We start from the raw sequence: 27,992 nt of genomic DNA, 5'->3' as shown, positions 1-27,992 counted from the left end.
TATAGGTAAAGCTTGGAGATTTAATATGGCAATTTTCACCACCAGATAGAATCAACATAAAGGATTCAATCCAGTTAAGTAAAATATATGCACCAGGACACTACAACATACACCTCTGATTCATCGGTCTCTTAAAATGTGTTGATCAGCGTCAGACAGACCACAGACACTTTATCAGTACAGCATAAAAAACAAAACAAAAAAAGGAATAAAGACAGACTGGGCAGCAGCACGTCAGGTTTTCCTTGTTGCATTTGTGAAACACATCCACATAAAGACAGGCCACCAGTCAACACATCTTCAAATAGAGACAATTACAAAACACCTTTTGTTTGTGGGTACAGTCCAGTAATCATACAGGCAGCATGTATGACACACATGGATTTTACTACAATATAGTATATGTACAGTAGCAGAGAGGGGATAGCTGGCAAAGTGTGAACTCTTGCTGTTGTTTCTCACTCTCCAGCTCGCGTCCTATTCACAGTTCTGCTCATGTGTTGATGAGCGCGAACAGACTTTTCTCCGTGCGAGTGAGACAGAAGGGGAACTGCTGCCATTTTCAGCACTAGAAACACATTGTGGAGATTGCAGCATTTGTTAACGCTTGCTCCCGCGCCCAAGCGTATGCTGCTGTCACCGCAGACAAAATGGATTTTACGGCCAGTGTTTTCTTCTTTCATCCACAGTCCAAGTAGTTCAGATGGGTTTTTTTAACGATACCTCCTATTAAAACTGAGGAAATATCAAGAGCCCCGGAATTTGCAATAACAGTACCTCACAGAGAAAGAACACAACACCCACTTTTAGTTGTAAACTGCCACTAGGCACATTTTCAGATATTTGGAAAATGAAGAGACTTTGAAAAGCAAAACAATGAAACAAAAACAAAATGAAATCTTAATTTTTCTCTCAGTATTACAATGAAGTAGTGTTGGCAGTGGGAAACTATTCTCTAAAGGAATGTTTCAAGATATGGACTACACTTTATTTGGTTGCCATATCATCACGTTGCACCAAATCATCCCTAAAAAGTGCAAAGAGTCCCTGGTTGCTGTTATGGTTAAAACAGTCTGGTGATGAAGGATACAAACTGTACAACTGCAGTGTAGTTATAGACTCATTTGAAAATGCACACTAGATCATACATATTTAGTGTAAAAAGCATAAATGAGCCGGATAACACAGTTCCCAGTTTTCTTAAGTCGTGTAATGAGTTAAAAAGGATCGAGCCACTACAGGCTGCAGTTAAACTACTGTCAAAGAACACACAGAGCTACAAAACAGAGATCTGCAGGAAATGCAAGGAAAATGGTGCGTTACATTTTGACTCACAAGTTCCTTTTTTCTTTCGTTTTAAATAAATCATAGAAAAATTGTAATAAAGAGTGTACAGGACACAATCAGTCATTGTCCTTTTTATTCCCAATGTAGCGTATCCGCGTTTATGCATATATGCACACGTGCACACACTATGTGGTTCAGAACTAGGTGACGTCTGACTCTTTTTAGAAAGTACCAAAACAGTCCTAAGCTCTTGGCTCCAGTCCTTTGGGAGTGGATCCATCACCCTCCCTCCGTGGCTCAGCTTCCTCGCAAACGGTGTGACTCTCCACAGATCATCACTCATTCTCCCATAGGTCGCCCTCTGCCTCGTTCCTCATCCTCTCTCAGGTTATCTCTGTAGGCCTCCGGGGAGGTAAATAAACGAGTCCCTATGATCCCTCTTTCCCATCTGAGCTTTCTGGCGGTGCTGGTGGCTCCTCCGCCGTGGGTGACTGAGCCCCTCCCGGACCATCTGCACACAAAACTCAAAAATGACTTCTAAAGGCACAAATGTGGAACTTCTTTCCAAAGCTATTGTTCATAAATGACTGTGACAGTGCGTGCCTGGCATTTTTTGTTTTTGCTTTCATTTTAAGGCTGCTATTTTTTTCAGAAACCCCAATGCAGGCAAACAAAGTGTCTCTCTGCCACTGCTGGAGGAATTCCAAAAGATCCGAGTTCATGTGAGCAAACCTGCATTTTCATTTTTGGGGTCTGTAAGATGAATTGCACGACCATGTTGTGTTATGTTAGATGCTAATTTGTTTTCTACACATGCAGCCAAAGATGCTCAATGGCTCAAATTTGGCACTCCTGGTAGCTACACACTTTTAGCAATTGTGATGCATGACAGGGAAATGGGCAACATTTCCCTAGTGACATTCCTAGCCTAAAGCTCACCCATCTGCTACTAAATGGAGATGTATTTAGACAAGGACAACCTTTCCTAAATCTCAAAAACTTTGCCATAGCTTCAAGCCATAGATGAGCCACATAAAGGCTTCCGGGGATCAAATATCTCAGTCAAGTTCACAAAAACATCTCTCAAAGTGTCCTTAATTTACATTATACTGTTTCTAAATAATCAAATATATTGCTTCACATGCTAAAGTACTAAGTTAAAAAAAAAAACACATTTAAAGGGAAATATCACCTTTTAGGGATAGCTCAGCCAGTTTTAGAGGTAAGTCACCAGGGTTTACACCCGCTGGAGAGCCCAGGATATCAGGCAGGGCATTTCTCCTCCCTGAGCGCCCCGAGGAGGCAAAGTCCAGCACTGGCTCCACTTCGGTCATTTCAGGAACTCTTCAGGAAAAAAAGAAGGTACAATGTTACGATTTTACCCATGTATCATGTATCATACCTTATATGATAAGGTATGATACATGATTTTAACTCACCTGAGCAGTATTTCTGCTAAGTCACAACAACAGTTGCCTCAAAGCGCTTTACATTGTGAGGTAAATACCCTACAAGAGAGCCTATGAGAAAACCCTAACAATCAGATCAACCTATTATGAGCAAGCATTTGGCGAGAGTGGGAAGGAAAAACTCCTTTTTAACAGGAAGCAAGCTCAGGGAGAACCAGACTCCGTCATCTGCTTCAACCGGTGGAGGCAGAGGGGCATAGCTCTCTGTAAAATACATCTATAAGGTATAAAAGGACAAAAAACTGTGAATGTCAAATTGGCCTCTGAAACCTATAAATATAATCATTAAAAAATATTGAGAATGTCAATGTGACATGTTTAACATCTAAAAACACAGCTTATATTTGGTTTGTGGTTCTAATTTTTTTACTTGTAACTTCTAGTTCCTTTTCTCATCTTGTTTTTCAGAGTTTGATATTACGGTAAATGGTCAACCATTTGCTTAGTTCGTTAGTTAGCTAGCAACGACCAAGAAGTTTGTTGAACAAATGAAGGGCTTTACATGCTGAGCAGGCTGCAACTGTTTTCAATGCAGTGTCATAGGAAGGCCTGAATATCACAGTCATTCAAGTTGTGTTTCCATCACTGCCTTGTCCCTTGCACACAGAGACATCTGCAGATTCTCTGTTTGTTTGAATATTGTGACATTTTTAGCAGTTTCACGCTGAAAAACATTATTAAAATATTGGGCTGCTCGCCTCTCAATCTTTACTTCTGGAACACTCGACCTTTCTTTGATGCAAGCAATTAGTTGTAACATGTTTCAACTCTGTTCCCTGTTACATTTTTTTGCGGTGTTGCTGGCACCAAATTTAAATTGGAATATATTTTTCAAAGAAAAAAGTCTTAGTACAACATATCAAATGTTTAAAAGCATGGATGCAGATATAAAATGGCATGCCATTTTTGAAGAGAGGACGTTCCAGGTCTTATTTTGTAACAATTCACTCAATCAACTCACAGTGTGCTGTTTCTGTTTGGTGTGTACTGCACGGGGAAAAGCTGTGTGGGGTACATCTTTAATGATATAGCTAGCCTGCTAATCATCCCTATATGTACCCTAGTAGTTTTAATCCCAACACTTTTAAAAAGTTGACACTACGTTTTATGTTATACATAGTCTAACAGTGGATATTAATTTTGACATTTCTCAGAAAACAAAATGTACTTAATGTGATTTGAACATCCAGAGAAAAGATTCATCACTGAAAAGGAGGATGTGTCTGTCTGGTCTCATGGCAACCAGCAGCTGGGGAGTCAGCTCCAGGCTACACTGGTGACAGGCAGAATTACATCCCTTGTCTCACAGACTCGCAGCACACACACATACAGCGAGCCATTGCTGCCATGGCAACAGTACAGAAAAAGCACCACTGGCAGGTAAACATATGACTGGAATCCATTCGCTCACTATCTCACTCTCTCTTCCCAGTCTCCCCCTTTTGTTGTGTTGCCTCCCTTTAAATAGCCATACCATTCTGTGGAGCGAAATCTCAGTTCCCATTGCTCTCTCTCAACAAAGGGCTGACGTGTGAGTTAATGCATATGTGCAGCTATAAACTCGCACACACACCATCCTCAAAAAGAGGGCCATAAGTTGACCATCTGTTAGCCTCGAGCACAGTTGAAGCCTTGCTACTGAGCTCATCTAAGCTTTAAATGTCTCCATGGAGAAAGGCACTTTGCTTCCAATATGTTTACATTATTGCATGCTGGCAGCTAAAACTGTGGCTGCAGGTAGGAATCATGGCTATGACTGAGATACTTTAAAACATGTACGTACCTTTGGTTTTAAAATATGTAGCATTTATCAAGCTCAATACATAATTCTGAAAAATCTACCTACGATTAACATAAATGTTTTATATATTTAATCAGTACAAATGTGTAATCACACTTTCCACAAAGCCTGTGTCCACCCTCCTCCATACCACACAGGATGTACACATAGCAAGTTGCTAATAATTCATGCAGCTTTGATTAATTGATGTCAAAATGCTGTTGCACAGTTACCATTACCAATACTCTGTCCGGGGCCCATTCAAACAATTCATTTTCATACTTTATTTATTTAGTTGATTGCATTTATTTCCAATTCAACTGTATGTTTGATTTTTTTTCCTTTTATTTAATATGCCCAAAAAAATCCATTATTTTTCTCATTCTTAATAGTCAAATCTAAATATACAAAGTCAATAAAAATATAGCTGATCAGTGGGTAGACAATTACATCAAGGCTGGGTAGGATTCAAACAAATGCACAGGAAAACAAAATGTTGTATTTTGAGATTAACCTGAAAATACTACCAGAATTTAAGGACTTAGAGATATAAAAGAAAATAAGCTCTGACATGACAAAAATACTATATATATATTTAAAATTCTTCACTGCACTTCTTCTAGGTCAGCAGTCGAAATAAAACAGCTTACTGGCCATGTCAGCTTCCATCAGTTGTATCCGCCAATTGATGCAGCACTCAGATGGCACTGGATCTAGTTTTCTGCCACTGGTCACCTGTGTATATGATTGGATATCATGATATAAACCAAATCACTATTTCTGTCAAGCTTAAAGGTTCCTTTTCATTGAAACATTATTTATATTCTGTCAGAAGGTGACCACGACAGACAGAACATTATGGAACTTCAAACAAATAACGAAAGAAATGCACAATGAAAAAATCATACTCAATTGTTGTTCACTTTTGCTCCTAGACAATAAATAAATAAGATTTAAAATAGAGAGAGCAGTGGACAGTGAGGCCTGACTACTATCTCTCTGCACTCTGTGTATAGCTGCCTCAGAGAACTTTTTGTGGCCAGGGAGTTGGTAGCGAGGGCCAATTACTTTAATCAGCATCAGCTTCCTGGCAACACATCTTTTAAAAACTAGGCTACAATATTACTGTCTCTTTGTTTCTAAGAAAAATCTTGCATTGTTCAATGCATCGCACTGTACTGATAAACAGGCAACTGTACACTATGAGGATGCCACCGCTGCAGAGGGTGAAAACAATTTGTGGTGTAGCTGGCCTTTGTATGTAGTGTGTAGTGTATGCTACACTGAATTCCTCTGACTCTTCCTTTTAACAATATCCTCGTCTTTTGCACTTTAACCTGTCATATTCAGAAACTCGACCACCCGAGTTTTCTGTTTTCATTTTGTCTTTGATGATGCTCACTCCCTTTCATGTGGTCTGTCAAAACAAGGAAGTAATGGGATTTACTGACTTTATATTGACCCTATCCCATGTATCTCTAGTGAGGAAAGGTTATTGTGCACCACATATCTTTATTGCTTTAGTGTCTTGCCCTAGCTGTGTGTACGAAAACACTTTTCTCCACACCTAAGATATCAAAAGTAGTTATCTGAGTTACTGTTGGCTTCCTATCAGCTTGAAGAAGACTGACTATTCTCCTCTGACCTGTGATGTCAAACAAGATATTTTCACCTGCAGAAGCTCAGCTGACTGGGTAGCTTCTCTTTTTTGGAGCACTCTTTGTAAACCCTAAAGATTTCACCAGTTTCTGAAATACTCAGAGCAGCCCATGTGGCACAAACAACAATGCCACATTCAAAGTTACTTAAGTCACCTTGTTTCCCCAATTCTGATTCTTAATTTAAACGGCAGTCTACATGCCTCCATGTCATTAGCTGATTAGACTCAGTGTATATATAAAACAAACGTAAATATATAGAATGAAATATAATGACAGCTCTTTCGGAGTACTGAATACTGGGAGTCTGTGATCCACGTGCACATCTTCGACTTTTCATAATAATAGTACTTGATTAAACCGGAAAAGTGTATTTTTCTTAGAAAATGTTAAAAAAAAAATGCAGAAACTGGCTTCAGACAGAAGATGAAGCAGGTGGTATGTTCAGAAATTTTGCATCTGAAGGAAAAGAAGCAGAAGCCTGTTGACGATTACACAATAATCGGACGCACACTACTTCTAGTTGAGGTGTCAGATGTCAGACTATTCGTCCAAAGAGAGTAAAGGTTTTTTGTGTTTTCCCCCTTGAGGTCCCGTGCTGAGCTTTTACGGTAGCTGCCTTCACTTGCTGCTTCCTTATGGGTCTGTCTGTCTTCAGTTTTCTATTTAATAACTTAAAAAGGTCCTCTATTGGCTTTAGTTTAAAGTGCCTGACTTGACAATTGAAGCGTATCCAATTTCTTTGCTCTTGAGAAACTCTTGCGTTTGTAGTGTGCTTTGGGAAATTATCCATTTGCATCATTTGGCGAGTCTCAGCAGAGTACAGGTCTGTTCACTTCAGGATTCATCCTGCTACTTCTATCAGTCACATCATCAATAAACACTAGTGACCTGGTTCCACTGGCAGCCATGTGATAACACTGCCTCCACCTCTTTGATGATATCGCATGCTTCATATCACGAGCTGTTCCTTTCCTTCTGGAACCTTTTCCTTTCCCATCGTTCTGGTACAAATTAATCTTAGATGTTTAGTCTAATCCAGCCCTCTTGCTCTTGAGTGTAACCAGTGGTTTGCGCCTTGTTGTAAACCCTCTTCATTTCCATTTATGAAGGGACCTCGACACTGATACGCCTCCCTCCCTAATAATGTTCTTGACTTTTTTAGATGTTGTGAGGCTGTTTTTCTTAACCATGGAAATGTCATCATGCACTTTGTCTTTTGTTGTTTTTCCAGGCCCTATTGATGGTGAGCTGGCCCGTACATTGCTTTTTGTAAAGAATATACCAGATTGTGGATTTGGTCACTTCAAGGCTTTGCTCTCTCTGAAAGCTTTATCTTTGGTTTTGGTTTTTTTTTTCAACATAACTGTGGCCTTCTTCACTTAAACTGACAACACTTTGGGATTCAACACTAAAACTATAAAAACAACAAAACACATATTCAACATTTCTTGAATCAACTTCGGATGTTTGCTTCATTTCATAAAATAACACAGAAACCATCAGCTAGCCATGAAACTGCTTGTTAGTCAATTGTCCAATTATTTTCGAGGCTACAAATGGAGGAGTGTGCATTTAAAACAGAAAACTTTCTATATGTAATTTCCAAACAGTTGATGCAAAATTTCATCCGCTAGAGCAGAAAGTCTGAATTTGAATCACATATTGACTGATTTCAAGTCTGTTGTGGTGGTTTATAGAAGCAAAACTACAAAAATTCTGTCTTTGTCCAACAAATTACAGACCTAAGTGTAAAGCCGTCATATTTACCAGTTGGTTTTAAATATTAGATGATTATTTGGCACTCTTAATTACAGTGTTTTGTTGCAATATTAACTGACTCAACGTGCAAGTCAAAGGGGTCAACTGAATAACATCAGCTGTCCTCATGTTTCTCAAATCACTACCATTAAATTCAAATATAAATACAAAGAATGAGCCATCTGTGTTCACATGAACACGTCACACCTGCAACTTTAAGTGATTTCAAGTGAATTACTTTGTGGCTGCAGTACTAAATTTAGCCATTCAGTAAGTTTATACTGTAGGCAAATCCAGAATATTGTTCCAAATTTCACCTCCAGGGCCACGTGTCAAAGCTTCTCTTTGTTCAGCTTGGAGTCTAACAATAGGCGTTTGGGTCACGCAGTAGGACGGATAGCTTGTCTCTCTGTGAAGTTTCAGTCTGGCTCAGAGGCTTCTCAAGCTGAGAAACTGATTATCACTGAAAAGCTCAGCTTTGACTGTTAATCCTGCTAATTAAAACCAAACTTTGGCTCTTACACTGACTTGCTATAACAACTTTTCATTTAATACCAGGTGGTGGCCACAGTCAGTCACTGCTGATCTGACAGCTTTCCAGGATGATTCAGCTCTGGGGTTTTTACACTGTCAGACTGAAGAGGAAGCTGAGAGGTTAAGAAGTTGTTTAGCCAGATAAAATCACTGGCTTTCAGTGGCTTCACTGCTGAAATATCAGAATAAGTAATAGCTATTGTTATTCCGGTCCTAATTAGAACACATGGTAACTTTCATTGAGCTACTGGATTAAGCACTGAACAGGCAGTGACCCATCATGTGAACAGTTTAATTTTAGCTGATAATCCAACAACAGTTTAGATGGGATTATCTTGTCAAGTAAACTGACCTACATAAGGTATCTGTGCCAGCTCAGGCAGACACAGGAACAAGCTGCAGGTGAATTATGCAAAAGGTTTATGTTATACAAGTCCTTTCATAAAAAAAACAGAGGTTGAAGCTGGCTTACAATAAAAAAAACTGAGGAAAGGTAAAGTCTATTTTCTCCTCTTCTTCTTTCAAACTCGTCACAGCTCTGCAATTACATAAAAACTCATTAATGTTGCAAATTGCTATCCAGGCTATTCCTAAACACAGCCACCGCTATTATTTTGTACCATATTATACACCACGTACTAAAGACATCCTGTCATGGGGCTACTGTGTAAATAATCATGCAGCTAAAATTATCCACTTACATTTGCCATGTGGGTATGTGCAAATGGAGTAAAAGCACTTTCACGTGTCTGCTTCTCGAGCTTTAAAAGGGAAGGCTTTAAACAGCACTAAACACATTTGATGTTGGAGGTTAGTTTCGACAACAACAGCACAGGGCATTGTCTCCAACCAACCTCACAGGCTCTCGGTGCCAAGGAGAAAGGGTCTTTTCAGAAGAAGCCTTGTTGGCTTTTACAATGGCGCACCTGCTATTCTCAATGGAAATGCAAGAGGAAGGAGGCTAAGCAAGAAAGCTCTCAGTCCTAACAGAAAGAAACCACGAGTAGCAAAAAGAAAGCAACGCTGAGAGCTCGATATCTTAGACTGTGCATCCACACAACTGATGTCAACATAATTTCCCTTCTGTCGTGTGGAGAAAATGCCAAACTTGAAAGTCGATCCAACAAACCTTTACCAACAAATCACAATATGATGCATGTCATTTACTGAAGCTTTTGGTAGCGTCTCTGCTAACATTTACAATATAAAATGCAACGAACAGACATGGTCCTGACTCTGATGACTCAGTATTTTTTCATTAATTAATATTATATTACGTTTTGGTTTAATCTGGTTATGTCTTTGACTAAGATTTCTAGTTTTTAGGTTTTGGTTCCCAGGTTCTCTCTGTTTCCAAGTCAGTCATGTCTCTGTGTAAAGCCCGTGTCTCTGAATCTGTGTCGTGTTTCCTGTTTTACTGAAGGTTCGTGTCTTATGTCCTCCATGTCTCATCATGTTGATTCGGTTCAGCTGTGTCTCCCTCCTGTGTGCCATTTCCTTGTTTCCCTCTGTATATATTTAGTGTGTATTATCCTTTGTTCTTCATCGGTCCGTCTGCCTGTCATCCCCTGTGTTACCTCTGCTGCCTACATTTGGTTGCCTACATTTGGGTCCACGTCTCTCTCGCGCGCGCGCCGCACAATTTGCCTCTGCAAATTGTGACACCAACTCAATATACTTTAGTTTGGTTCCAGAATTCCCTTTGCATTCATCTGGAATATCCAAAAAGATTTAATTTAAATAACTATGTTGTAAAATTTAGGGAGCAGAACTAAAGTCTGGCTCTAAACATATAGGTATATAATTAATCTTTTTAATTACTGTATGTTTAATTTTGTAATGTTTCACAACTTCAGAGTGTTTAGTGTTCAATTCATATCCGCTAAAAGACTAATAATGCATATTAATTTTAAAAGAAAATAGTTGGCACAAATCTCTCTTTTTTTTCATTAAATAGAACAGACACCATTTCTCTAAATGGAACCATATAAACCACCGAGGACAACATAACCTCATAACCACATAATCATTCCTCTGTGCAATGACTGAAGACACTCGAGGGGAAATTGATTCTAAATAAGGACACTGTGTCCCCAAATTACATACATACATACAGCAACTGTAAAAACACTCCATTAAACGTTACTTAACTCAAAGCAATTCAAAGCCACCCAAAATTGAATTGACCATATTTAACCAGATGATACCTTCATTCTTTCTTATTTTGTCCATGGATGGAAATTATAGCCAGAGCTGTAAAATGGTTAACGATTGTGATGTGAAAATTATTCTCCAAGCTCTTATCTAGTGCACATATAGGTCTGGTTCCAATCTAAATGCTGGATGGTTAAGTAAGTTTATGTGACTAATAAGCTGTGAGAGCAATGCTTTCTATGACAGTTTCTCTCACTCCCTCTTATTACATGCAGGATAACAACTGCTGAAAAGATTTTATTGCACTTACGGTAACATAACGAATGAAAGTCCTGAATGCAGCTGATTAATTTAACACTGGTAACAGATGGTACTGAATATCTGCAGATACCTGGAGCAAGGGTGGCATTGACTCAGGAGGTAGAATGGGTTGCCAGTTATTCACAAGGTTGATTATTTGATCCATGGCTTCTTCAGACCATAAGACCAAGTGTCCTTGGCAGTTAGAAAAGCACTTATAAAAACAACGTATGAAGGCTTGAAAGTGGGTTGTATTAAAAAGCTCTTAAGTGTTTAATTACAGTAAAGAAGCACTATGCCCCCTTCCTGAATTCTTTCTCTTTATTTTGTTTGCCACTATAAATGTTTGCATGCTGACACAAACAAATGTCAGGCTACAAATTGGATAAAAGTCATTTTTTGAGACAAAATTATCATTATAGTCAAGATTTTCATAGTTTTATTGTATATTAAAGTATTTTGGTTCTGCAATGTTGTTCAGAGAAGTTAAAAAAAACAAAACGACACACTTTGGACTTTTGATTATACCAGTTGGAACATCAGCGATAACCAATGACATGTGCTGTTAACATAAAGGGCTAAGATCATGAAATTGGACTTACACATTGATAATCTGAGTGCAAAGGTTGTTAAAATGTTTTTCACATTACTGATCGATGTGCATCCATATAGTGCTGTGTAAAAGTATTTGCCCCTATCCTGATTTCTTACTTTTTTTGCCTAAGGGAAATACTTTTTCACAACATTGCGGGTGCCAATCTAATTACTCGTTATCAAGAAAAGACGTCGGAGCTGGAAAACAATGGAATTGTCCTTACTAATAACTTACGCAGTCAGATAAAGACAGATATTCACATGAAGTGCTTCAAATTTGAGTTCAAGTAGATGGACTCCCTAAACTCACTTGATGATATTCTTCACTGCAAAATCCATTTAATCAACCAGCAAATTCAGTGTAGTAACTTTGCAAAGTGACATCCATCAAAGCATTCATCTCGCTAAACAAGAGACAATAATAGATTTCTCTTCCCCGTGCACAGCAATCTGGCCGTGCCTGCTGCCTGAGGCTGACCTCTGCTCAGCTACAACACACTCTCATTCTCGCAGTGTGACAGGCAGACCTACTGCACACTCTACAGCTTCTTACCAAGTATAGCATATGAGCTGGCAATGATTAAATGTAACATTATAAGGCCGTTTTATCGCCATTTGCAGCAACATCAAGAGAAATATTTAATTACACATCAGCCAGCTGTCAGTACGGATGTTTTTCATAGTTACGTGCACCGCTATGCTGACTCTCATGCTCGCTCAGGAAGGAGGAACAGTAAAATATTAATCCTGAGCAGTTTTTAAGCAGTTTCCCTCAACAGACTGTGTCACCACACTAAATCCAACCCCTATATGTCCATCCCTCTTCTCCTATAGTCAGCGTATTAGTCAGTAAGACTGTGGGGGTTTAGGCTGGAAAACAGCCCGCCTGAAGAGGAGCTACAAAAGAAGTGATGTTTACACAGCCGGCACAGACACGAGAAGTTTTAGATGAATAAATAATGCCTGGGATTAAGTCCCTCGCTATTTTTAGTTCCTCATACCCTGTGATTAGACCCCGTTCTTCTCCTGACTTTTTTTTGAACTGTTATCCTAAAGCTTAACATGCTGTAGCTGCCATGGAAACTGCACCATTGTTATGAAGGCAGCTACAGTATATAGTGGAGGAGGGGAACCGAGGAGGAAACATTCAACTGCAGTTGTATGTTTGTTTTTTTCTAATAAAAATAAAAATGTGATTACATGACATGTAGTCTTAAGATTGAGACAATCAAAAGTGATGAAATATAAAGACGTGCAGTATTACGCAGTGCAAAACTATCAAGGTATACGTTTAATCACAACTAAGCAAAGCAATGATGGAAATAGCCCTCATCATCTCAGTCACATTAAACCAGGTGCACAGAAGGTCATGCATTTATGAGCGTAGACGAAGTGAAGCATGACACTGATATCAGCAGTTGGTTTTCAAAAAGCTACAATATTTCTTTTTCTTCCTAAGCAGCAGCAGTGAAGAGAGAGACAGAGACAGAAATGGAGGAAAAAGGGAGAGGTGAGACTGATCTAACGAGACACTGTGATCACAGCCTCCTTTCAGATCTCACAAACATCCAGGCAAATCTTCCGTCTTTCCCGCTGATCCGAGCGCCCCGTCTTCTCACCAAGGCTTCCTGCTTTTATGTTTCACAAACCAGACAGAAAATTCACCAGCGTAGGCTTTTACTTTGCAGATAATTTGCTTTTGGGGGGGGGGGGTGAGCATGTACATAAAAACCAGGATGACTTGGATGGTGCACAAAATCTCTTAAAAATGTTACATCTTATCCCTTTTTTCAAAAAAAGAAAATGTACGAATGATTTACTAAACATAAATCACATTTAAGGCCCTATATTAATGGTAATTGTTATTTCAGAGGGTAATCTTTCTGAAGGTGAAGTGAAACAGTTCACTTCACAGGCAAGTGAACTGTCCAATTGTAGCTAAGCGACTAACTTAAGTATTTTATTATATTCTATTCTGTACAGTTGTGTACTGTATTTATTCTTATTGTATTCTAATTTTTGCTTCATAACTTTGCACTGTCCACTTCCTGCTGTGACAAAACAAATTTCCCACGTGTGGGACTAATAAAGGTTATCTTATCTTAAACAGGCTTGGCAGGGATTTCAGCTTTGAATTTTTACACATGCCACAGATCTGTGCATTGTACTCTAGTCATGGTACAGATTTTGCAGTGTGCTTCTCTATTTTTAACCTTTCCAAAAGTGAAATAAGTAGATTACTTTGTTAAGTAGTAACCTAGTGTTACATTCAAGGCCAAGGAGTATTGTGTAACAGATCTGGCAGATGATTATGAATGCCGTCTTAAAGCCCTAGAGTCAAATTTTCAGTTGGAAGAGCTCTTTGTTTCTACATAGTACTGTTAGAAATACAACAAAATAAATCTGCTGCTGGCTCTTCACTGTATATTTTATAAGGCTACAGAAGTAGGGGGTCCACTGGGTCATCAAGGCTTACTTAGACTCTTTGCCCTAACATCATAATTTAGGAATTCCATATTTTCTGGTACTTGGAAAAGAATTCCAGTATCACGTGTTTCAGGTGACACGAGAAAAGGCCCCTTTCCCACTGGGAGCCAGTGGGGATATGTTTAAGCTAACATGAGAGGCCCACCACTCTAACGACAGTTGGTTTACTGGTGCATCCTCAGTGTTAAATGAAACTCATCATTTAGAATTATACAAAGCACACATGTGTTTGTTCGTTCTTTGTAATCACCTAAGCAGGATTATGATGAGTCTCAAGCCGATAAACTCAGCACAGACCAATATATCATCCAAATGTTGGATCGGTCATAAGAAACTTCATGTGTGACATCAAAGACTGGAAAGTTGAGATGGCAGGATGAGAAAGGTGTATATCCTTCACGAGGAAAAACAAGGATTTCAGTATCACAATCATTCAGTCCTAACAGAGTTTCAGAAAGAATCCACAACATAACAAGGATTTTTATATCATTCAGCTATACTGTTACTGGTAAAGTCCAAGTAGTACTTCACATCAAAGCCCTTTTAAGCAAACCGCCTTCTCTGTTATTAACCATGTTTAATGTGCAGTGGCAACAAAAACAAGCCTTTCTATAAAACGAGGCCCATAAAATGGGCTCCACTTTGCCAAATATGAGACAGATTGAGCAGCTTTTCAGAAGGGTCAATCACAACAACAGAACACCCAGCTATTTACAGCAATTAGCGCACTTGACAGAAAGCTGTAGAGAATGGCTGGCAGGCAGTGCTGGCAAAAGCTTTGGGGATGATCTGAAGAACAGACTGTTTTGGGGGAAGTACGACTTTTGAACGTCACGTTCTAATTAAGAACTGATCTCGACTGTGCGTAAATAAGCTCCGCATTGGAAAGGTCAAATATTAGAAAATCACATTGTCAAACCCTACACAATGACCTATTTTTTGTATTTCACCATTCATTACCCAACTGTTGCTATTGATCTCTGTGGTGTTTCTAATTAGACTAAGTGAAGGTGAGAATGGATTGGTGGCTTCGGTGCATGATCTTTACTTGCCCTTTACAGGTCAGCACACACATTATCTAACTTCTAAGTAGGAATTCTACTCAGGTTGTGAAAAGTGTTTCATCTTCTTGATTTCTTGTAACAGAAGAGGGAGATCGCCTTGTAATCGGAAGGTTGCTGGTTCGAGCCCCGGCTTGGACAGTCTCGGTCGTTGTGTCCTTAGGCAAGACACTTCACCCGTTGCCTACTGGTGGTGGTCAGAGGGCTCAGTGGCGCCAGTGTCCGGCAGCCTCGCCTCTGTCAGTGCGCCCCAGGGTGGCTGTGGCTACAACGTAGCTTGCCATCACCAGTGTGTGGATGACTGGATGTGTAAAGCGCTTTGGGGTCCTTAGGGACTAGTAAAGCGCTATACAAATACAGGCCATTAAATAATTCTGATGATGTCAGGGTTACTGTGCAACTTTTAATTAAAAGCCTTCATTGTAAATATTAATTTAAGGGTATCCGCATTTTGTATTTAGTGACAAATGTAAGGTTCAACACTGGAGCTTGACCCATACCATCAACTAAAAGTAAGGATGTCCCCATCTTTACTGCATTTTTCTGTATACATGGCTTACAAAATCACAATGCTTCCTTTAATGAACCACCAAATTTTCTTAAGTTATCAACCACTTAGACCTGAGGTCTCAAACTCGCAGCCCAGGACCACTAGCAGCCCACTTCAGCGCTACTTGTGGCCCATATATTGATGTAAAGACATATAAAGTAATTTGGCCCTTGACGTTACTTTCTCTGTTAGGGAGGATTTATTTGTTGTTGAGTTCAATGTTAAAATAAGTTCTTTAAAAAGAAAAAAATATTTAACATGAAGGCAATATGAGCAGAGAGTACAAACATGTTGAGGGATTGGCTGTGTTAGTTCAGTGAGAGAGTTATTTGTAAAGAAAACTATTTTCACTGGGAGTCAAAAACTAATGTTTACCATTTTGTCTGCATTTTATTTTTTTAAATACAAACTAAATGATAGCAGAAGTGCTGCCACAAATCTGGCCAGAAAGCGAGCGTCAATTTGTTTATTTGGTAGTTCAATGAAAGGCTTCAACATCGAAAAGGATAATCGATTAATTAAATGACAGACAGCTATAAAAAAAAGAAATCAAGAAAAAAGAAAACTAAACTTACAACTACACTAATATAGATGTCTTTGAACTTAATGTTGCAACTTATAATACTTATCTTATTTGAGTTACGTCATTAAAAAAACATTAATTTTAAGAGTTTGATCCAACTTCGAGAGGAGTCCTCCAGGAATAACATGGTAAAAAAAATAAACATGTAAAAACCCTTGCAAACAGATTAACAAAGGAAACATACAGTACTGTGAAAAATATTCGCCCTTTCCTAATTTCTCACTTATTTCACAATCTAAAGAAACTTAACAGATGAGAGACAACGTTACTGTCATCCATCTATCTGGATTCAAAACAAAAGAAAACTACTTCCAAGGCTTCGGGACTTCAGCAAACAACACTGAGAACCATTATCCAAAACTGGAGAAAACTTAGCAGTGTTACCCCTCCTAAGGATGGCCAGCCTAGCAAAAACTACTCTAAGAGTGCATCAAGCACTCACCTAGGAGGTCACAAAAGAACCCAGAACAACATCTAAAAAACTACAAGCCTAGCTTTCTATTGGTTAAGGAGAGTGTTCATGACTCGACAATAAGGAAGAGACTGGGCAAAAAATGGCATCTACAATTTAGTTCCAAGACTAAAACTATTGATTAAGAAAAAGAATACAAACACATTTGCCAAAAAACCTTTTTGATGATCCCCAGGAATTCGGACAAAATATTCTCTGCATTGACACGACATTTCACAAACGAACATCACACCAACAGTCAAAGTCAAAGTAAACTTTATTGTCATCTCTGCTATATACAGTACAGTATATAGAGAGATGAGACAAATATGGTGGTGGTAGTGTGATGGTCAGGAGTTGCTTTGTTGCTTCAGGACCCGGTATAACTTGCTATAACTGATGGAACCATGAGTTTTGCTCTCTTCCTAAAGGAGAATGTCTGGCCATGAGTTTCATGAGTTTTACACTTCAGATGACAATGATCTGAAACACACTTACAAGTCTACCTCTGATTTGGCCGTTCAACCACCTTTATTTTAGAGCCATTAAAAGTCCAGGCTCAAAAACTCAAGAAATATCCAATGTAGCTAAAATTCTGCAACTAAGTAAGTTGCAAGTTATCACAAATGTTTGACTACAGTTTTTTCTGCCCACAGTGGCACGATCAGTTATTAGTTTTAGAGGCCAATTACTTTTTACATAGGGCCAGGTAGGTTTGGAATCTAATGAAAACATATAAAAACTGCATTTTGTATTTATTCAAGTTATCCTTGTTTAAAAAAAAAAATAATATTTTTTTAAAATCAGAAACAGAGCACATGCATTTTTTCCCCACAGCAAACTAAGGTGCACATGGATCAGAAAGAATTAGAAAACATTTTAAACCTTTGGACTCAGATTAGGAATCTGTGAGTTCTATTTCATGACCTTTGCCCTATATATTAACGATTCATCCGAATAACTAGCATACTCATGATACATGATAGGTTTTTGTTTATCATTTATAATCCCACTGGTGATATTAAGAGTCCAAAAAGCTATTTGCTAACTATTTTCTAAACAAGAGTCCAAAACCAATGTTGATACACAATAAATCTGAGAAATCTTGACAATAAAGAACATTTTGCATTAATAAATTGATTTTTATCCAAATTTTGGCATGATAATTATTATAGTATGTATACAGTCTTAAATTAGTAATATCCATTGCTACACAGCACATGCATGATGCAAGAAGGACAGTGCATACTGCTGTCATATCAATATATTGGCATAAGACCTGTTGCTTTGCAAAGTGCAACCAAGGCCATCATCCACCCTGAGGCATCCTCTGAAGAGAGTGTTGTGTCAGCAGCGATGTGGCACAGGCGGATGCAGCTACATGTGCTGCCCGGGCAATTGGGGCATTGGTCCACACAAACACACATGCGCACACAGAGCTGTCACCCTATGTCAGCAGAGGCATCTCACTTTTGTGTTGGGTTTGTTTGTGACTAAAGCTGCACTGACCTCCTAATTCTAACCTAACAGTGATAGAGGAGGATGTTAGAGCCAATTCTATACTGAAGTTTAAACTTATCAGCAAAGAGCATTTTCCCAGCATTTCCTTTAGCTTCTCCTGAAAAAAACAACAGCAACTATATCTCAGTGACCAGACATGAAATAGGGCTAAAATATAACCTGTTTACCTACATCAGGAATCCACAACATTGAAAAGTGCAAGGACGGATGTCATTGGCTGTATATGTGTTCTATAGTTTAAATAGAGGAACAATGGTCAGCATTTTCAAACCGTCTCTCCAGAAAAAAGCCCCCACAGCTAGAGCAGGGCGATATGACCAAAAATATTTATCACGATATACATTTGAAAATTTGCGATAACGATATAACTGACGATATAATTGACACTAGACAAAATACTTTACAACTCCACAACTTTATTAGTGCAAAAAGAAAAACCCCATCAATGTATTTACACTTAAACAAGCAGCTGTTTTTATGTGCATTAAAGTTATATAAAAATTTAACAGTGCAAATACAAATTCCTTGCTGACAGTTTAACCAAAAGGCATTTCAAGTGGAAATTGGCCGACATATCCTCAGCATAACCACGTATAATATCCACAAAACTTAAAAAGAGGTTATACACACACAATACGGTAATATTATGTTGAAGCACAGTACGTATCACTCCGCGAGGCTCCTGCCTACGATAGCCGTAATGCTCCGACAATCCATCAAGCGGTGCGGGTTCGTAGCTTAGTCGTACTAAAACAGTTGACAGATTTTCGAGTGCCGTGTACGACATAAAATTGTTTCGAGGTCAGTAAACACAACCAGAATTCATACATAAGGCACACGGGATTATAAGGGGCACTGTCGATTTTCAGAAAAATCAAAGGATTGAAAAACAAAGGCACTGCGCATGGGCGTTTTACCCATATTTTATCGCGATATTTCATTTTCTTATCGTTGCCCAACATTATACCGGTGTTACCGTGAATGGTATGATATGGCCCAGCCCTACTCACAGCAAAAGAGAAAAATAACATCCATGGCACAGCTGCACATCTCCAGTTTTCAAAGTGCCAGAAATGAACAGATTAGAGCCTAATCTGACACCAGAAGGATGTGAGTGTGTGGATTTTTCTCTTTTTGAAAACAGCTATTAGCTACAAATAACAATATGAGGGAGGTGAGGGTGAACCACAATACCAAACAGTGTACTATAAAGCCCCACAAAGGCAAGGAGAGCAGCAGATTAAGAGAATAAAGTATTTTCATCATTAGTAAGGATACACTGATCAACAGTTCTGACTACAACAAAAAAGGGCAATCTAAGCAGCTGAATTTATTCAGTTCAATTCTGTGTCTGCAGCAGAGCAACATTTGTTGCTAACCCCTTGGCACCCCCCATTTGCAAGGGATAAATGTGTATTCCTAGAATGGTTGGCATGTGGTTGCTGGAACTTGGTCACATGATCGCAAAGAGTACTGCACCAAAAACCTCCTTATAATCATCTTGGTTGCTAGGAGATGGCAAATAACCTCCAAGTGGTCATGAAAGCTGAAAATCTGCAATGAAACCCAGGAACAATGTTTTGTGCTGCACCACAAACCTCTTTGTGATCTATTTTGCCTAGCACCTGAGCAAATTTCCTAGTTACCAAAGCAATCCCAAGCAGGACTTCCATACAGTACTATATAGCTTTGTAACCACTTTCACATAGTGACAACAAGCAACCTCCAGCAGTTGGCAGTTGCCAACTACCAATAACAATGGACGTATTCAATAAAGACTCTCACATTGAAATAGTAGTAGTCTAAAAACCTTTTGAGTTCTTGAAGGTTCAATGAATATTTGTTCAAGAACATTAGTTGTATAATGGATGTCAAAGCTCTTCTCTTTCCCTTTGAGAATCGGGACAGATCACAAATCTACAGTGGGTTTAACTGTTAAAAATCAGAATGTTTTAATTGAACATTTAAGATTTTCTAATATTTCCACCTTGCTGCCATACGTAGATGCAAATGTGCCAAGTTGCCAGGTACAGCCACAGCGAGGCCTCCTCAACCAAACACTTCTCAATGGTGCCCACTGAAACACTGAAACTGAAACATCTGAACCTTTCACTCTTTGACAGCCTCTTCATTTACCAATCAGCAGAATGAATTCGTCACATGGTTGATGTCTGACAAACTGTTTTGAGATGCTGTGCCCGTTTCTGGGGCAGTAAGCATCTCACGCTATAATTACAGAGAAAAACGAAGCAGCGGATTCTATTGTATGGTCTGATACACTGATAGGGTCATTGACCTGTGGATTTGATGGATGCCTTGGGAATTACAAAAAAGCCTTTGTCTCCATAGCAAACCATCCATCCCATCATCGACTGTTCCCTTCCCATCTAATCAGTATGGATAAGCTGGCAGCAGGAGAGATGACACTGATGAACCCCCGTCCTTTCCCATAGAGTCAGGCAGTGGCATGCTATGAAGTTTTGTTGCCACCCCACTGCCTTGCATCAGGCAGGGCTAATGTGAAAACAGGCATGAAGAGGTTGAGGTCAGAACAGTCTAACACAACCCTCTGTTCCTATTATCATCTGCTGTCCTCTGCATCTCAGCAAAACATCCCTGCCATTTCATATGCCCTCCACAGCCAGGTGGGAAAAGAACTGACTGACATGTTTTAATGGCAGAAAGATAAAAGTAGCAGCAGCTAAATGGCAGCAAGCCATAGGTCACAGTAAAGGGCAACAGGCTTTACAGAAGTAGCGGCTTGGACTACACTCTTATAGGTCACTGGTCAATACATAGGAATAATGAATGACTTGCATTTTGCACAGAAAATTACTGCTTCCAACCTCAAATAGGCAAACCCCATAATCAATGGGAATTGCATTCAGCACCTGGTGGTAAAACTGTTAGCGACAGGCGACAGTTAGCTGTTGCCGTCTCTCTCTTGCAGCAGAGAGTCGAAATTCCAACTTTAAAAGTGGGCCCATCTTCATCAAAACTTCATCCATCTTCGAGCACAAATTTAAGGCAGACAGCAGATGTGTTCACACATCGCAGCTTCAAAACAACACGTGGTCCTTTACTTTCAGTCTTGAGCTATGAAAGAAGGGCCAGAGCATAAGTCTCACTGAAACATTCTGAGCATTCCCCTTTACGAATTTCTGATAGAGAGCAGAACTCGTGGTTCCATCAATTATGGCAAGTTGTCCAGGTCATGAAGCAGCAAAGTATCCCTAGATCACACTACCACCACCATGTTTAACTGTTGGTGTGATGTTATTTTTTATAACATTCTTTGTTAGTTTCATGTCAGATGTAACAGAAAGCTTCCAAAAAATGAAACAGACCTCAACAGTCCGCAGAATATTTTCCCAAAATTCTTGGGGATCATCAAGGCGGATTTATTTTGGCAAATGTAAACCCTAATAGATTTGTAATCCTTTCCAAACTGAGGGGGGTGCTATTTAATTTTTTTTTCCAAATTTAGTTTTTTCCATCTCCAAAACATAGGGTTGGGGTTATTGAATCTCAAAGGACTAAAAGAAGTTAACAAAGTGCCTCCAGCAGGATAACTATCACTTGTCATGGCTGCCCTTCTCTGAGTCAAGTTCTGCTAGAGGTTTCTTCCTGTTAAAAGGGAGTTCTTTCTTCCCGCCGTTGCCAAAAGGTTTGTCATAAAGGAATGTCTGATTGTTGGTGTTTTCTCTTTAAGGTTGTAGGTTCTTTATCTTCCCATATAAAATGCTTTAAAGCAACTATATAAATAAAAATAAACTGAAATTGAAACAAGCTGATCATTTTCAAAATTAGATTCATCAGCTTTGTGGATACGGTCATTTCTAAATGCATTGATTTTTTTGTCAAGATTTTGTCAGTTACTTATAACACTCTGAGCCGAGTTGATTTCTTTGCAAAGTGCTGCATAAATAAAGTCTGATTGATCATTAGCGTACTTAATATTCTGATGAACATGTCATTTGTGAGTGTGTATATGTGTTTTTTATCATAAAGATTTTTATAACAATTATTATTTAAATGTATCTGTGGCTGGTGTGGTTTGTGGCTCAGCTGCAGGGAAGGAGTGGAGCAGCGGGTTCAGAATGTGGTGTCAGGGAAGGTTGGTTTTCGCAGCCGGCAAGCATCATCTAATCATGCCTTCCCTATTTCAGTAGCGGCCAGGCCGCAGAGGAGGAGAGAGCTGCTGGAGCAAAGAGCCGGTGCAAAGTCGGAACAGTGAGCACTGCAAAGTGTTGAAGCGCACAGTGAAAAGCCACAGAAACACTGTGAATATAATAAAAAGCAAAACGTGACCTTCTGAGTCGCGTCGGGTCCTTTCGATTACAGTATTGTTACTTACATATTAAAATATCTGTATAACCCAATAAGAAAACAATATCTCCAAAAAGTCAAAGTGCCATGATGTCATTACTCCATTATGGTATTGGTGTGTGTGTCTATCGTTATCATTCAGTTTTAATAATGCATCGGATTAGTTTAGTGGCTCCGTTGTTAGCTTTCTCCTGCTGTTTGCCATTTACAACCTCTGAGTTTCATCTTCTTTACTGCAAGATGATAAATGCCACCACTATAAGTTATTAAATAGTGACTCTAGTGCAGGGGTGGGCAACTCCAGGCCTCGAGGGCCGGTGTCCCTGCAGGTTTTAGATGTGTCCTTGAACCAACACAGCTGATTTAAATGGCTAAATTAGGTCCTCAACATGTCCTGAAGTTCTCCAGAGGCCTGGTAACGAACTAATCATGTGATTCAGGTGTGTTGACCCAAGGTGAGATCTAAAACCTGCAGGACACCGGCCCTCAGGGCCTGGAATTGCCCACCCCTGCTCTAGTGGGTTAAATTGGTGGATGAACCTTTTAGAATAACAGCAATTTTTAATCTAACTTTTAATATCATAAAAGTATTGCAATAGTTTAGCAGTATGGCTAAGTATGACATTTTCTCCCACCTCTAAAACAATCTGTGGTATTAGCAGCAGGACTACCTCGTTAGACTACCTAATTACATTAAAAAAAAAACTAAACACTAGAACTACCGACAATGGTGCATTTTAGCTGGATAAATGGCTTATAGCTAACCTCCATACTGTAAATTTGTTAATGCGTAATCTGTAATAAATTAGTCATTAAAGTTGCTGTTGAGAATCAATCTAAAGTGTGTTTTTAGTGCTCAAGTAGAAAATCGCTATATAAAAACCAGTCCACTTATCATATATTGTAAACTAATCCCTCTAATCTTTTTGCCAACAAAATGTTCAAGTTTTGAGAATTATTACAGAATTTTGCTCAACACAACACATCAGCTTTTAATATCTTTGGTCTAAAGATCATCAGTGTTGCTTAAACTTCGATACACGCTAGTTCTTACTCAGTCTTGGCTTTTAATGAGAGGAACTGTTAGATAAGAGCTGAAGATAAGCTGCTCAGCAATGTGGAGGCCACTGAAGATTAAACAGTTTTATAGGTAGAGCAGTCACCTGATTACTGATAACATTGGCATGCTTGGTTCTTGTAAAAGATAAAATTATGCTGACTGGAACTGTTTTCAGGAGGTTACTGATAAAGGACTGAGCAACGAACCACATCTGGCACTTCTGGGACTGCGAAATCACAACGGGTGGGAGGAGAGCATGGTGTGATGCCATCATCTGTCGGCCATCATCAATGTTAAAACAAAGTGACGTGAAGACTGATTCTCAAGAAAGACCAGGATGCAGTACAATCCTTCCACTCCTGCATCGTATAATGCTTACACAAGTACATTTGAAAAGCTTCGAAACTTTTATGTTTTTGTATTTTACCAACATCAGAGCTGGTATGATCACTATTTAAGAAAGATTTGTTTTAATGTAACAAAATGGTCAATTCATTTAAAGCTAAATGTAAGCCAACAACATACGTTAAAAGTGACACCTCTTATGTAAGCAGCTTTACAAAGCTTTTGAGCCTATTTTAGCTACTTGTTTTGGTTTCGCTGTTCATTTGTTTTGGTTTATTCGCACTGCTCTCATTGAGACTGTTTAGCAAAAAGTGGAGCCTGACTGATTTATTGGCAGTCCGATATTATTGGGTGATCTTAGCTATTTGGTGATCTATTGGCACCAGCATTCAACAAATTACCAGAGGGTATTCTGCAACTTCCTAGGTGGCAACACGTTTGGAATATCACAAGCACAATAACTATCTGCTCTGACCAGAGTTGGCAGAGCATGAACAAGAATAAAAGTTTCTTGTTTAGGCCAAGTTACTAGTAGCTCATAACCTAAGATAGATGCTGTTCATTACCCAGGCTTCTGTCATAAAATGGAACTCATTTGCCATTTTGGTTAAAGCCCAATGTATATAAGATTATATGTATATAGGTCCTATATACATATAATCCTATATTATAGGATTATATGTATATAGGATTATATGTATATAGGATTATATGTATATAGGATTTTTAAGATCAATGTCAGTAACAATATTTGGTGATTTTAAAAATCCAAAATATTCTAATATATCAGCCAGGTTTTGGTTTTTTTTGCTCTTTTAGACACACGAAACATAAACAGATTTCCCTAACTTTTGTTATGTGTACTATACTCTTTGACGCTCTCCATTTAGCTGGTTGTTGCGTTTATGTATGGGGTTGCAAACGTATGTTTTCCTAATACTGCTGAGTGCCCTCTGGTGGAAAACTGTACAACGTAAAATAATGTACAATGTTAAATTTTCCCTTATTAGCAAATAGATCAGCAAATAGTTAACATCGGTCAATAATACTGGCCTACCAATAAAAATCAGATCGGCTCTATTTTTTGTTTTAAACCGAGAATTACGCAACTGTTACCCACTTCCAAATTCCTGGTATCATACTGGGAGTTGAATGAAACCTAAACAGCCCCACTAAGTAATGACAATATTCTTCAAATAGCTAGAAACATAACTTTAGATAAATGCTAATCTTGCTGAGGCAGTTGTTTGCCAACACTGCTGTGACTATACAGTATAAAGGTTACAATAGGTCTTTTTTTTTTTTAACATCAAAAGGATTCCTTTTGTAGAAGAATGAATAAGTTACAATAAACACGACCAAAACTCAAAAATAAATGAATAAAAATTAATAACAACACGGGCAGGGTTTGGTAATCTTTACAAAAGCGCTATTTTACAACAATTTCCTACATAAAAAACAAAAAGGTACGGAGCCTTGAGACATAATGGAGCGTTATAATACCTGCTTATTAAGCCATGTCTATTGTCTCAAAAACATTTTTAACTGTTGTCACAAATTTTCCGATGTTTGAATAAATAAAGTACATGCTGTCTAATTCAATTCAGTTTTATTTATACAGTGTCAAAATGACAACAACAGTTGCCTCAAGGAGCTTTATACTCTAAGGTCTAATCTTATCTTAATGAAGTCGCCACCGCCTATTAAGTATAAATTAACCTATCGATATATATTAATATTCTACCACATGTGACTATTCTGCAGTTGGCTGGTTAGGAGGATTATTTAACTATAATCACTGCAATATTTGATTATTTTAAATACTAGAAAAACAGAACAACAGTGAAAAAGAAAAAATGTGTAGGCCCACATTGAAATAGAGTAACTAGAAAGCTCTGCGGGCCACTTTGAGCCTTACCTATCCAAGAACAAATAAAATTAAAAGTATTCCATTTCATAACAAATAGCAGCCCAACATCTTTGAATATAGTCAATTTTAATTTAATGAAGACAAACTATATATGTGTCTACATCCACTGCTATTGAGGTTCAGCAAAATCAAGAGTTTAATTTTCACATTCCTTTAGTGGTTTTGTGAAAAAACAAAGGGAGCCACTGGTTTGAGACCGCATTGCCCACACAGCGTGATTAACAGGTATCACTGCATCACAGAGGCCAAAAAAAAAGCCCCACTGGTGCCAGCTACTGATCAGAACTGAGGCTGATTCTCAAACATGACCTCATGGTGATGTAATTAACACAGGGTGAAATCATAAATTGAAACCAAGTGCCTCGGAGCTAAAATGACTATGAAAAATAGGAAGGCTCTGCTAACACCCAGGCCGACCCCGGACTGCAATTTCTTTACCTGACATTGTACAACTATGATTCACTACAGAGCTCGTGCAAGACGATGCAACACAGAGAGGCAGGCAGACAGGGTTTTAAATCCTGAGCTGTTTTTGGGAACATGTTTAGCTTCACCAAAGCATAAAGACTGAGGCTTGTTCAAGGCCCTTTGCTCACTAGGGGGTCTGAAACTCATGGATAAGGACAAACATAGCAAGGCTATTAAGAGTTTAGTAGATTAAAGGGTTTAACAGTGTCACCTGTTAATATATAACAGGCAGGTATGAAGCATTATAAAAGATTAATTTTAGTGAAGGTTTAGAGTTTCCAGCCTCTTGTAGTGATGTTTGTGGTAGATTATGTATCTGTATCCTTATGAAAAAAAGGTCTCCTTTAAAATGAAACCAAAAGCCTGTTCTCCTGCGAACATCCATCATTGTTTTCAATCATTTTAAACGCAGCCTGAGAATTATCTCAACACTTCATGCCTGAAGGTCACAGTTTACCCACCTTTTAATAAACCAAAGCAGATAATCCAGCTACCATCAACCTCGCTGCTGGGAGCCTGTGGCATTTTTATGTGAACAGCTGATGCGCTCAGTGCTACCAGCTCATACGGAGTTGACAGGTAGGCTGCTGGAGTTGACACCTGTCAACGTTTACAATAAGGTGCTGTTCGGTTTGAACGAGCCTTCAGCTGGTGCCAGATGTGAGTGCTGCTGGCAGATAAGTCGATGCTCCTGTTGCTTTCTCTCTCTCTTTTTTAATCACTTTCGGCGCACATAATGGCTCCAGCATGCCACAATAATTCCACCCTGCCTTTAATCTATGGAACCAGCAGCTCTCCTGCAGTCTGCCTCGGAGGCACATGAGCAGGCAACAGTCTGCTGTCCTACCTGTAGAGCAGAACAAGTGTAGGTATATGTGCGCAACGACGAACACTCACCAACTGATTTCAGTGCGCTTCAGGCGAGGGGGGGCATAAGGGACCTCCAAGGAGTAAGAAGTTGGAATTAGCCGCCAGCCACCATCTTCCGCAGGGACGAAGAAGAGAATGTGCGCAGTGTCAAGGAGTCCGTCCGATACGACACACCACACCGCCTCATTCCAGATGACAGCGCCGGACCCGCGGCACGGTGGACTAAATGATGAGCGGTGACAGCACACGGACAGAGGAACGCTTCACTGCGAGCTCAGCAGCGGCAACAAGGAGGCGGGTCAAGACGCACGTGCTTAGGCCGGGAGATACAGGAAGAGAGGGTAACTCGGCCTTCAAAATAAGAGCAACAGCAAGCGTTAGAAAAAGGCAAGATGACAGAAACAGAAAGATTCATTGAATATATGGATTAAAAAAAATAAAGCAGTACTTAGTTGTAATGTCAAGTAATTTTACAATGACAGCAAATCCGCTTTGTATTTAGTGGACGACAGTGACAGCCATAAAAAGTTAAAAACAAGCAGGAGGGATTTGGAAAGCTTGAAGAGTTTGACTAAATAAAATAGAAAATGTGAAAACAACCAATTAAAAATATGCAAATAGCATATAGATGATTTATTATTATTATTATTGATAACAACAACAACAACAACAACAACAACAACAACAATAATAACATAAGTTAAAGGGCAGACTTGTGCAGCTGAGTGTAAGGAGGTGCAAAGTGCAAACCAAAACACAAGTGTACAAGAATGGCAACCTTACATAATAACCTTTGTAAG

General features: G+C 39.0%; 1 protein-coding gene across 1 annotated transcript; it reads right to left on the bottom strand.

Moving 5' to 3' along the window:
• On the bottom strand, nucleotides 1-27,523 carry pkib (protein kinase (cAMP-dependent, catalytic) inhibitor beta). Its single transcript, XM_082520921.1, has 3 exons — nucleotides 27,220-27,523; nucleotides 2,480-2,631; nucleotides 1-1,798 (listed from the first exon to the last, which is right to left on the bottom strand). The coding sequence occupies exons 2-3, from the start codon at nucleotides 2,619-2,621 to the stop codon at nucleotides 1,716-1,718; spliced, it is 225 nt and encodes a 74-aa protein (XP_082377047.1). The 5' UTR covers nucleotides 2,622-2,631; nucleotides 27,220-27,523; the 3' UTR covers nucleotides 1-1,715.
• Nucleotides 27,524-27,992: the final 469 nt, after the last annotated feature.

This window comes from Aulonocara stuartgranti, assembly GCF_965226115.1.
Source record: "Aulonocara stuartgranti genome assembly, chromosome: 22".
NCBI lineage: Eukaryota > Metazoa > Chordata > Actinopteri > Cichliformes > Cichlidae > Aulonocara > Aulonocara stuartgranti.
Note: the sequence above shows the minus strand (reverse complement) of the source record. Positions and strands in the feature narration are given on the sequence as shown.